This window comes from Spermophilus citellus (genome assembly GCF_964194105.1).
Source record: "Spermophilus citellus genome assembly, chromosome: 8".
Taxonomy (NCBI): Eukaryota; Metazoa; Chordata; class Mammalia; order Rodentia; family Sciuridae; genus Spermophilus; species Spermophilus citellus.
In genome coordinates this window covers 38,326,703-38,339,395 of record NC_138189.1, presented here as the reverse complement: position 1 = coordinate 38,339,395, position 12,693 = coordinate 38,326,703, and the positions used below count along the sequence as shown (strand labels likewise).

The 12,693-nt window shown below is 37.7% G+C and overlaps 1 protein-coding gene across 3 annotated transcripts in view; it reads right to left on the bottom strand.

Annotated features, from left to right (window-relative positions):
• Positions 1 to 12,693, bottom strand: part of ATP10D (ATPase phospholipid transporting 10D (putative)) — a 104,330-nt gene that overhangs the window by 3,312 nt on the left and 88,325 nt on the right. For 2 of the 3 annotated variants that reach the window (XM_081303755.1, XM_081303757.1), the window contains 4 exons: positions 10,094 to 10,294; positions 5,386 to 5,466; positions 4,111 to 4,215; positions 281 to 468 (listed from right to left, as the gene is read on the bottom strand). In XM_081303755.1, coding sequence (XP_081159881.1) covers positions 281 to 468; positions 4,111 to 4,215; positions 5,386 to 5,466; positions 10,094 to 10,294 — 575 coding nt within the window. The remainder of the gene's footprint in view (positions 1 to 280; positions 469 to 4,110; positions 4,216 to 5,385; positions 5,467 to 10,093; positions 10,295 to 12,693) is intronic. The other variant, XM_081303756.1, reaches the window with a different exon arrangement.

Below are 12,693 nucleotides of genomic sequence, written 5' to 3'. Positions count from 1 at the left end.
ACCTAGGTTCTTGGATAAGCTCATGAAGTAAAGCTGCCTTGTCTTTGTGGACTGTCAACCATATCAGATTTTCCAAAAGAGAAAAATAAAAAACTCCCAGTTGTTTGCCTAAGCTACTTTTGTTCTCTAGCAAAACACTTGAAACCAATACTTTAAGTAGCACACAGAATGACTTCCCTCTACTTAACAGAGTGGGCTACCATCCATTTTTACTAATTGTTTCAAGGATTCCAAACCCATGAATCCACATATCTTCTTGCTGGTAAAACAAATACAATACCTGGGCAGAAGAGCAACGCAGATTGTGAGGATACAAACTAAGTAGAACACTGGATCCAGCATGTGCTCCTGCATAATCCAGTAGGGGTTGGATGGTGGGTTGCAAGTTACACACATGGCTCCAAAAGCCAAGGCAAAGAAAAAGTAGGACAAGATGCTACCAATGATCACCAGCAGGTGAATCCAAGTCTGCAAGACAAGAAGGCAGGGGAAATGCAAGGTGCCATAGCCTGCAAAATCTACTACACTAAAGAAACGGCATCTTTAAGCACTGGGAGAAAGGGTTCAATGGACCTTAGCAAACAAAACGTAAAATACTGACGAGATACAAGAAGATCCTTATTCACAAATGGCTTCTATCACTGTTAAAACTGGTAAAAACTAAATCAAGTACCAAAGATAATCGTATTGATAGTTTATTTGTTATAGTCCATGCACCAGAAGATATTTGGATTTTTCTTTTAGATTTTTTTTCATATTGTCACTTGTGGGTCTATTACTTCATTAAGGTAATACCTTAATCTAGTGTTCTGCAAACTGCAGTCATTTACACATGTGGTAGACATTACAGTTGCCCACCACTAGGCATCCAGGTGGATTCTACCTCCCCTCTCCCACGACATTAAGCATGGGCATGGGAATTACTTTGACCAGTGCGATGAGAACAGGAAGGGATATGTGAAGTGTTTAGGTTGGAAGCATGTGAGAGCTGGTGTACAATTTTCCATGTTATCTCATTTCCTTCCATGAATTCCCTCTAGCAACAATTCCAGGTAGTACAGATATGAGATGCAGCCTTAGCCTCAGAGCCACCCTTCAGAGACAATTGCCGCTGGGGCTTTCTGGAACATCAGCCAATGTTATATTATCAAGAACTAAATCTGTGTCCCACTACAATCTCGTTATCTTTGAGTTCATGGCAGCTTGCAATATTATTTTTCTCAATGTTTCTTTAAACCAGGCTCACTATTTAATCAAGTATCTTAATTTAGGCAAAAAGGTAGATTACTACTTGAAATGTAATATATACTATCAGCATCATCTATTATGGTGCTGAGTCTGGGGCCTTTGTTACAAAGGGATAATAGCTAAACTTGATAAAATATAATAGCATCAAACAGACTTCTTTTTTAAAAACATAATCCTAGTGCTGCATAATACTCCATTGTGTATAGATGCCACATTTTTTTTATCCATTCATCTATTGAGGGGCATCTAGGTTGGTTCCACAGTCTAGCTATTGTGAATTGTGCCGCTATAATCATTGATGCAGCCGTATCCCTATAGTGCGCTCTTTTAAGGTCCTCAGGGAATAGTCCGAGAAGTGCGATAGCTGGGTCAAATGGTGGATCCATTCCCAGCTTTATCATGAGCTATGTAATGCTTTAAATAATCAATAAAAAAAATGAAAAAAAATAAATAAAAACATAATCCTATGTATGGATGGACAATCACCTTCATATTATATAGTATTCAATGTTATTTAATGCAGTGTGCAGAAATGTCTAAAATCATAGGGTATACTATTGGTGGCTATGTCATGCTTTTCAAGGAAATGATGCTGTCACTATCTTTTTTTATTTTCTAGGACTATAATTTTCAAACGAGGTCCAACATTTTCTTCTTTTTCCTCCCAAACATGCGAAGTATTTCCCCATGGTAGATATCGTCACAAGAGTCATAGTGACTGCTCATTTCTGTAAAATGTACAGTCTGCTCAGGAACTGGTGTCTCACTCCAGAGTTAAAATGTTTAGCTTGATTCCCTCCCTCTTTCTATGCCTCCCTTCTTTCCTACCCCTTATTTGAGCCCTATTTCCTCAACTTTTTTTTAAGATGAGCTTTTGACAAATGAGGTAGTGACTTCATAGAGCTAACACATTTAAATTAATTGACAGAAGAAGTTCATATCAAGGAACAGTGGTAAAAACAAATCAGGAGGTGAGGGTGGCCAGGAGACAGGGAGTAAGAGCTTCACACTCAGAACAGCTGACTACTGATGACAAGAGACCTTGGAGTCCAGGAGCTCTGGCATAAGAAGCAATTCTCTGATGATGCATTCTCCATAGGAAGGTTGCTGATTTTTTAGCGTTCACTCCTCTTCTTGGAGAGGGCACCCAGCATTGTGTGGTCCTGGCAACCTATTTCTTTCTCCCCAGCCAAAACCTGCGAATGAAGCTAGGGAGTCAGGATTTCATCACCAGGGAGTAGCCCAGTAAGGCAAGAGCAGAACAGAAGTGACTGGAGCCAATTCAGACCACAGAGCCATCTTGACAAGCATGTCCACTGGTTTCTATTCCCTGGCTCTCCAGAGTCACTCTGGCTTTTCCAGGTTTTGCTTTGCCTTGCTTTATATTATATGAACATAAAACCATCTAAGTGGTTTAATGAAAGTTTTATTTTCTTAGGTTAATTAGTTTGTTGTTGCTCATAATCAGTGGACCCCAGGTGATACATGTCAAGTGTTAGTCTCTCAAAAACACTACAAATGCCAGAGCCTGTAAGATGACCTTAGGCAGTAGCTAAAAGTTCCCCTGAAATTGCTTGAAAATGAAGTAGATATTAAAATAACTCCAAGTATTTCAATTCTATAATTCCCTTTACCTCATTTGATGTTTGCACATATTAATAATATTATATTTTGGACTTGTAAGATTTGCTTATAGATGATTATGTATAAGCAAAGCAAGTGATACCACAAATAAATATTCAACTGTACTTAGAAAAACTGCTAAAAGTAATTTGATAAATATAACCTTGTGTATTTTAAACCATAACCTCATTCAGCTATTTCCTGTTTGAAAACCATTCATTACCAGGATGGTGAATATACCCCCAATCCTCATTCATCATTCATTTGTCCATTCAGATATTTTCTGAACATCTATTCTGTGCCAGTTTTGTCCCTGATACTGGTATATAGTGGTGAATAAAATAGGCATGAATCTTGCCTCACAAAAATTATACTCTAATGCAGAAAATAAACATGAGTCAGATAATCAAAATTAAATGAATAATTATAAATTATTACTACAGGTCTGAAAATTAGAGAATGGATGCTTAGGGAAAAGCATTTTTGCTGAGACCTAAAGTGACCTAAAATAGCATTCAAATTGGGTAAAATTTATGGATACAAGGTGGAATTAAGAATATTTCCATTAAAATATACAGTGAGTGCCAGGGTCCTGATATGATAAGAAGCTCAAGGAAGCTGAGAAGTTGAAAAAAGAGATAATATGGTTCCAGCCCTCAAATAAGTGAAAATGGGGCTGGGGACAGAAGTAAGGACACCATTGCATGAGGCCTTACAGGCTATTCCAGGGCTTTCAGAGTATATTTCAGGTGCAATGGGAAGTCACTGAGGAGTTTTACACAAGGAAGAGCAAAAATATTTGTTTTCTTTTTTTAAAAAAATATTATGATAAAGGCATAAAATCACTGCTTACTAGAGTTAATGTATCAGGGTTATGGCACAACATCTGTTTTTATTTTAGTTGAAAGACGTCAGCTTGGTCTTGAAGAATGTTGGCCATAGAAGTATAATTATTTTCTCAGCTTGACTCACACCTCCAGGAACCATCCATCATTGATATTACCAAGAGGACCAGGCAGGTGTTTTCCACTTCCGGTAGCAACATTTCAACCTTGGCATAATGGTACTCTATGATCACCAAGAGTAACTGTGAATCACACTTCTACTGTGGAATCACTCTCTTCTCATGAGCACGTAATTTTCTAGGCATGATGGGTTTAGCAGGTTCACTGCTAATAGAAGACACATCCCTAAACATAAAGACCTTCAGGCTACCTCAGGAGCAGGAAAGTCACTCACCAAACTCTTGCTTTCAATGATCAGATGGAGGAGAATGATGAACAAAGACGCTGTGTTGAGGGGGTTTCCAAATGTAAAGATGTCAATGTCTGAGCCCTGGTAGGTCTGCAGGAGAAGACAGCAGCAGGTGAACACCACTCGACCACAGCTCAACACAGGCTTGAGTCCTTTATACAATGTTCCTAGTAACTGTCTTTTAGGATAAATGAACATTTCCAGAAGAGAGACTGATTCCCTCTCAGACAGGTCATCTAAGTTTTAAATTTTTCAGTTGGGATTCCTTTGTAATTTGAATCATAATTTATTTTCCTGGAAACTCTTACACATATTTATAGTTCTTTAAGGTATAGACAAATATTAAATTCGTTCCACTTAATACATCTTTGAAGCAGCTATTTTGGCTGCCTATGCCTCTCCTAGGCAAATATCCCCCTGTCCTACCTGTATGTCCTCAAGTCCTTCATCCAGTTCTCAAATAAACAATCTTATCTTCACCACACTCTTCTGAATACACTACAGGTGGCCTTGTCTATGTTCCTCTTGAAGCATAGAATAGCCAGACTATTCTAGTTAGGCTAATTCAAGTGATTTAATTTGAGTAGTGAATGAGAATTGCTACGTTAGAGATCACCTTTTTTCTTACTTCCAATACTGTACTTTGTTAACACCATCCATGACGGAGTAAGTGTCTCCCTCTGGGAAGAGGTGTATGCAGATAGGCAGCTAATCTATGCTGCTTTGTGTTTGGTGTTAGGCTAAATTTTTAACATTAATTTTATGTTTCTGTGCTTTATCTGTAAAATTGGGTTTTTTAGTTTTGAAGAGACTACTTATGGGAACTTAAATTTAACACTCTGGATGTCATACTGGTGGAATTAGTCTAAGACTAATAAAAACTTTCATATTCTAACTTTGCCCCTCTGATATTTGACTAATCTAATTAAATGGTCAGACCTTCAATTTTATTCAAGTCATTGATACATATTATTAAGCAGTTCAGGCTAATAAGAACCAAGAAGTTGGGAATGTAGCTCAAGGGTAGACCACTTGCTAGCATCCTATTATCACAAAAACTAACAACAAGAAGAAAAGAAGAGAACCAAGAGAATTCAATGAGGTATTTCATTTAATCCACTACCTAACATACTATTTAGGGGGTGGTTATAATTTAGCCAGTTAACAATCAACCTGATTTTATGAGCAATTTTACACCTTCTACAGGCTAATCCTGGAGTCAGAGTACAAGGAAGAATGATTCATTGATCAAATACTTACAAAATAAGGCACAAAGAAGCAGACCAGGCTTTGATAAAATGCATCCAACAAGGTGATCCAGAAGGTGAGGGGCAAGTACGCCTGGGAAAGAAACAGTGTGTTAGGGAGGGAGTAAAACTGACAAGGGTCAAGGGTCAAACAGAGTCAAGAAACAACACAAACCAGTGCTTGCTTTTGCTTCTCTGAGAGAAAATTCTATTCCTTCATTCTTTCACTCAATAAACAGGGGTGGGGGGGACTTGTCAACAATAGCAGAAAAATGAGGGCAGTTGAATGTGATTTTAAAAAAAAGTTCTTAAAGAGAATATTATGAAGCTCACTGAATTCATTTAAAATCTAATTTTGTCACTGGATCAATTTCCTTTTGGTGATGGGGGTCAAACCTGGGGTCTCCTGCATGCTAAGTATGTGCTCTACCTCTGAGCTATATCCTCAACCCCTTTTGGATTGATTTTAAATCTACCTGAAGCAGGGTGAGTAATCCTAACTTTTCATTTCCTATTGATCAGAAAGTACTATTCTGAAAACTTCTCCAAATCCATCTACTTCTCTATATCTTCCACCCAGTTTGCCATCAGCTCCTCTATAAGCCTGGAAAGCAATCTAAATGCCTCCTTTACTCTCTTTTCTACCCTCATCCAGTCGTCCCATACCAGACAGTTGGCTTTCTAAAAATGTAAATTAATTCATGCTATCTCCCTAATTAATTAAACTGACTCCTTTCAGTCAGTCCAGTGCCTTCCTGCTGTGTTTACAATACAATCTTAAGTTCCTTCTCAGGACCTATAGGGTCCTGCATGGTCTGTCCACACAATAGGTTTCCAAGATCTCTTCTTACATTATTATCCCACAGCACGGACTTTAATGCCAGATCCATTCCTTCCTGTGCTCTTCTCTCTCTCTATGCTCTTCTCACATGATTGGTTCCTCATTATCCATATCCTATTGTAAATACCACCTCCCCAGAAAGGCACAACACACCAGTCTAAACATCATGCCCACTCATCCCTTACTACCATGGCATCCTTAGCCGTTGCTCATCAGATCACCTTATTTGTTTACTTAATGAAATTCTGGTTATCTCTATTGAATGCAAATTTTATAGAGTATGACTATGACTCTTATTTCAAGTAATCAAAACAGTGTTTGGTACAGAGCAGGTACTAAACAAATATTTATTGGGCTAATAAGCTATTCTATAATAGCTCATGTACTAAACTGCTTCCTACCCAGAGCTTGTAAAAAGAGAGATCAAGTAGAGACATTAGTCAAAATTGAAAATGGGTCCTCAAAGAAGAGCCAATTCTTATTGAAAGTTAATGTGTGTGAAAATGGATTGAGGCTCAGACCCAGCATGGAAGAGTTGGGTGTGTGTTATTGACAGGTGCCATGGAAAAAAAAATGGAAACATGTGTGTCATATTCCTGAACTAGTTCTTCTTTTCTTGGTATGTTTTTCTTAGCCTTGTTTTCTTTCAGTGCAAACAGAATCTGAAACCTCCTTGAAATGTCTATTGCTTTTTGAAGAATAAAGCCTTATATATACAAATTCCCCATATGCATTCTTCCATTCTTCAAAAAACTATACTTCTTTGTCCTTTAGAAAAATCAAAGCACCGAGGTTCATTTTCCACTCTATGTTTTCCCAGTATCTCTTACTATTTCCTCATGGGAAATGATGGGAGATTCTGTCTGTCTTTCTTCACATGTCCGTTGCTCCTAGACCAGAAGCAGCACAGTCCAATAGAGGAAGAGAGTGTGTTAGAGACAAAGGGACAAAAAGGGATAACCAAAATGCCACTGGACAAGAGAGAAAGATCTAGGGATAAGTTAAACTATGACTTCACACTTCTGGGGGAAGAGAGGCTGTTCAAAAAAAACCGAGATTGAAAAGGTAAAAAGTATGGGCTGGGGATGTGGCTCAAGCGGTAGCGTGCTCACCTGGCATGCGTGCGGCCCGGGTTCGATCCTCAGCACCACAGACCAACAAAGATGTTGTGTCCACCGAAAACTAAAAATAAATATTAAAAATTCTCTGTCTCTCTCACACACCTCTCTCTTAAAAAAAATAAAAAATGAAAAGGTAAAAAGTACACTTCCCCATGGTCACATGAAGAAGAGGACTTATAACAGGAGTAAAGAGAAAAGAGACTAGTGTAAGATAAATCCGAGACTGGAGGGATTCACTCATGGAATCTCCTGGAAAAATAAATGGAAAATCTGAACATGAAGTAAAAGGAAAGAGGACTGTGTGTGTGATAAGAGATAGGGAAGAGGTGATAGCTTCTTGGAAGGGGATCCTCTGACTGTAGACTTCCAGACTCTTCTGGTTGAGGAGATTCTGTAGCCCTGAAGTGTACGTTTTGTGACACCAAAGACAGGAAATGATCTAAACATAAAGCTGAATTTGCTTAGAGGCCAAGTTCAAAGAGAGGACAAATTCTAGAAGGAAAGTCAATGAAATTACCTGTTGTTGATAGCCAAATGCTGGGAATCTGTCTGCTATTATCATGTTTTATAAAATGGGCTAGCTCAGTAGAATAATGTGGATAGAGAAATGATAACAGGGTACAACAGCAGGAAACAATGAGTTCAGTTTTCCCAAGAGTAAGACCAGTTACAATCTTCAGTCTGTACAAATGGGCTTCTAAAACACTAGCTATAGAAAGTTTGAAAGCCTCTCTTCTTTCCCCAATTGACTTTAATTTAACTTAGGCCTAAGGTGCACCCTTAACAATATCAACCACAAAATCCTGTTATCCTGGCCTTGAACTTCAAGTCACACTGGACTTCTTTAGGGAAATGCCATATAGTTTCTTGATTTGAATGAGCTGGATGATCTTCCTGAAGCCTGAATATATGACTTCCCTGTGATAACTCTTCCAGACAGCTAAAAATACTAGGTAATTTTCCCTTCCATGAAAGGCTGTTCAAGTGAAAATAAAGTTAGACTGATGAAAATAAATGCATCATTTTACAAATTTCTCATTTCCTCAAGTTTCTGTTAATTCTGGGGAATAAAATAAAAATATGAAAAGCTGAATGTGGTTAGAAATTTTACATATATTCTTTTCCTTAATCTTCATATCATGTCCATATAGTAAATAAACTGAAACACAGGCAAGTTAAATAACTTGGTCACATGCCACAGACCCAGAATGAGAGGTCTGGCTAAATACGGTTAAATAGAACCCATTACATCTCACACATGCTGATCCATGTCAATGTCAAGTGGAGCCAACACACAGATTTCCTATGATATGTGTCACTTGTTCTGTCCACTACTTCTACAGCAAACCCTTTGTCTTAATCCATTGAGTCCATCTCTGTCCTGGGGAGTGATGGTTATCCCAGACATGGTCAAAAAGAAACTGATCCTTCTAAGCACAGTGATAAACATAGGAAAATACATGTGACAAGCTAGGCCAAGAGTCAGAGCCAGGAAATTTACAGTTGCTTGAAGAATAACAATGTTCTATCACCATTACTCCTGGATTTTGCAGCTATGTGAGCCAATCCATTTCCCTTTTCCATCAAGCTAATCTGAGCTAATATAATGGGATATACATATATATGTGTACACATATATATATACTTAGATAATATAAATATTTAATATAACTATATAAATATTTATACATATATGTATTTTACATATATGTTTTATATATGTATGATTTGGAAGGGGGTCATTTAAAAATGTTAGAACTCTGGCTAACAGAGTTCTCTTCTCAACCCTGAAACATTGGACCAGGTAGACCACTTGGCTTTGTCCACTTACAGGTGTCTAAAGCTCCTGGTTCAGCTCAGTCCCTGAAATCCTAACAACATTTTTCTGACAGCACTTTGGATTTCTGACCGTGGGTGGGAAACTCAAGATCTAAAGAGCACATCAGAAGCATCAGAGTTCTTGCTGCCACTTAACACAAAAGTAGACAGCAGGGGCTTAGGGATCAGGCTTCAATTATGCCACTCATTAGCTCTGTGACTTGACCAGATTACCAAAGGCAATTCCTTATACTTGACTTTCCTCATCTGCAAAGTACAGATTACAATAGCACCTACCTTGCAGGGATATTTTGAGAATTAAATTTATGCATGTTAAGCATTTAGAATAGTACCTGACATTGTATAAATGTTCTTAAGTTCAATATTAAAGTTGGCTACTATTAATTTTATAAAAGAAGAACTAGAAAGAAAAGACTTTTTAGACAGACCCCTACCTCTTAATAGGCAATTACAGTCCTCTATGTAAGAGATAATGAGGGAATGATAGAAGCAAGGGATTAGCTGTCTGATTTTTGGAAAAATAACCTCTTTGAAGTTCAGATTCCCTATTTAAAAATGGAAACAATACTGGGTTCCATCTCAAAAGGTTTTCTTTAAGATAAATAAGGCCTGGAATATTTAATAGTTAGCAGAATAAATGGTACAGTAGGGTCTAATAAATGCTAAATAGTATTAACATTATTAGTTGTGGGGTTGCAAACATGGGATTTCTTCTTATGAGTAACAAGGTCTTTAATTGATTTATCCATGTTCATATCAGAGATGAGTAATTTAGTATCTGCCCTGGAGTAGAGATCTTTTAAAACAATCAGACATTTTAAATAGTTCTGAGTAGACTGCAATATTTGGATTGGGTTGATTGACAAATACACTGGCTTTGACCATGGGGTGCATCTAAGTCTTTTTGCCTTGGCACTTACCTCTGATTTCTGACCACTCTGATAAAGTTCAGGCAATTGCATGAGAGTCTCTGCAGACACATCCTTCTCCAAAACACCATAAATGACCGGAGGAACAGATGTGAAGAGGAGGTTGAAGAAGATCAAAACCCAATAGTCAGTCATGGATGTTCCTGAAAACCCACAAAAAAACTGGTACCAGAAAAGGAGGTTCACATAAGCCTAGGACACAAAGAGAAACATTCGGATCTTAGAAACGGCAGTGCATACTGTAACCACACTTTCTACATGTTGCAGTTTTAAGCTGTGTAACCTCAGCTGCTCTGCAGAAAAGCAAGGCCACAACTTGCCTGGCAGTTTTTTTTTTTTTTTTTTTTTTTTTGTAAATGTGTTATTAAGTAAAATAAAGATACACACACACACATACACACACATATAAACACAACACCCTTAGTATGTGTTGGTGGCACTATTCCAAATGCTTTACAAATAATTCATTTAATCTTCATAACAACTTGGGAATTCATTTATTCCATTTTACAGATAAGTAAACTGAATGCAAAGGACTAAATGTTTGTGCACTCCCAAATTCATATATTCAAATCTTAATCCCCAGTGTGATGGTATCAGGAGGTTGAACCCTTGAGAAATAAGTAGGTCATGATGGTAGAGCACCCTGATCTCAGATTTCCAGCCTCCAGAAACTAAGAAGTAAAGTTCTGTTGTTTATAAGCCATCCATCTTTGGTGTTCTGTTACAGCAGCCTGAACAGACAGACATTGAGGCACAGTGAGGCTGAAGAATTTACCCAAAGCCACCCAACTGATGAATGACAGTCAGTGATCAACTGAGACATTTTTGTTCTAGATGAAGAGAACCTAACCCAGAGCCTGCACAGAGCAGGCACTACACAAATGTTCATTTTCTTGTTTTCTGCTTTCATAGTTATTTCTCAGTGGTGAGATGGTACCAGCAGAGTGGCCAACCATCCCAGTACGGTTGAGACTGAAGGATTCCCAGGCAGTGAGACCCTCATGCTAAAACTGGAAAGTCCCAGGCAAACCTGACCAATAGGGTGCTCTAGAAGCCAGGCACATGCATCCTATGTGGTTTTACTAGTACTTCCTCTCAGACAAACCAAGCCCATGGTACTCGGCTCTCAAACTGAGTAGGGCAAAGGAAAAGACACTGGGCTTAGGTTCAGAGGGTTTTGTTTCAAGGCTTAATGATACTGCCTATTGATTAGCTTTAGGTCATTTTCCCAATCTTTCTAAATTTTGGTTTCCTCTTATGTAGAATGAGGCTTATATCAACCCAGGATTTAACATCAAGATCCAGTTAGAAAGTATTCAGGCCTTGTGAAGTGTCTTACAAATGTTAAGATGACTTTGGCATCATGAATACACGAGAACACCTTATATCGAGGGCCACAATTCTTAGATTAGACTTTCATTGTAGCATGTGGACATGTACTATGCTTGGATCCCAAAAAGATAAACATAGTAGATACACATGGCTTGACACATTACCCTGGGATATGGATCCATAGTCTTCATCAATATCTCAAAAGCCTGACACCCAAGAAATGCAATCTCAAAAAGATAAGCTATTTTAATGGCTTCTACTCTTGGTTCATTTCTCCATAGCTTATAAAATATCCACTGATTAGCTAGGTAAGTAAGAAGTAGAGATCAAGTCTATAGGATATCAGTATAAATGAGTATCTAAGGATGACAAAGCCGAAATGGCAGGTCCTAATTCCCTGGTGGTACGTACACTCCACTAACTAAAGTGCTCTCCATCTCCAAGAACATGTAGTTTCTTTTCCTGTTATTTCTGCTTATTAACCCTTGGGTTTAATCTCAGATTAAAAGCAGGAAGGTAGGAGTGGTTTGCATCACAATAGGAAAAAGATAGAAATAAGCAAAGTATTCAAAAAAATAAATACTTGGGAGAGGGACTCCTTTCTAAAAATCATAGAACATTTAAGTCAAAATTTTAAAAGTTATAACTTTTCCCAGAATCATAAACTGAAGCAGAGACTTTATATGTTCAAATATTTTTATAAAGTGTCTGAGTATAATTAAACTTTGACTAAATGTGCTAATGTGACTTAGTAAAGAACTTCCTAAAAAGTTCATTGTGCCATATGAAAAAAAAAATGTTCCTGCCCTTGCTTTCTCCTCTCTCTCTCTCACACACACACATACACACATACAGAGAGAGAGAGAGAGAGAGAGAGAGAGAGAGAGAGAGAAATCTAAATTATCCATTTACATATTGGGATATCTTAAAAATGACCCATTATTTTTCTCTAAAGATGATATTTCAATAGAGTGATATAAACTAGTCTACTACTTACATGCTATATGTGGACTTTAAAGATGGAATTGGCCTAAAAATCATGATGTATTTATATAATCAACCCACTAACAAGATATCTAAGTGAATCAATGTGAAGTCAACCTGACTTTATGAGAAGGAAAGGAAATATAAATGAGATGCTGAAGAACAGAAGTTAGAACTTCCAGTCAAATTCTGCCCTTTTGGGAGTTACATAATCAACAGAAAGGTCCATTACTATTAAGTAACTACCAAGCCCAAATAGACTACATAAGGTG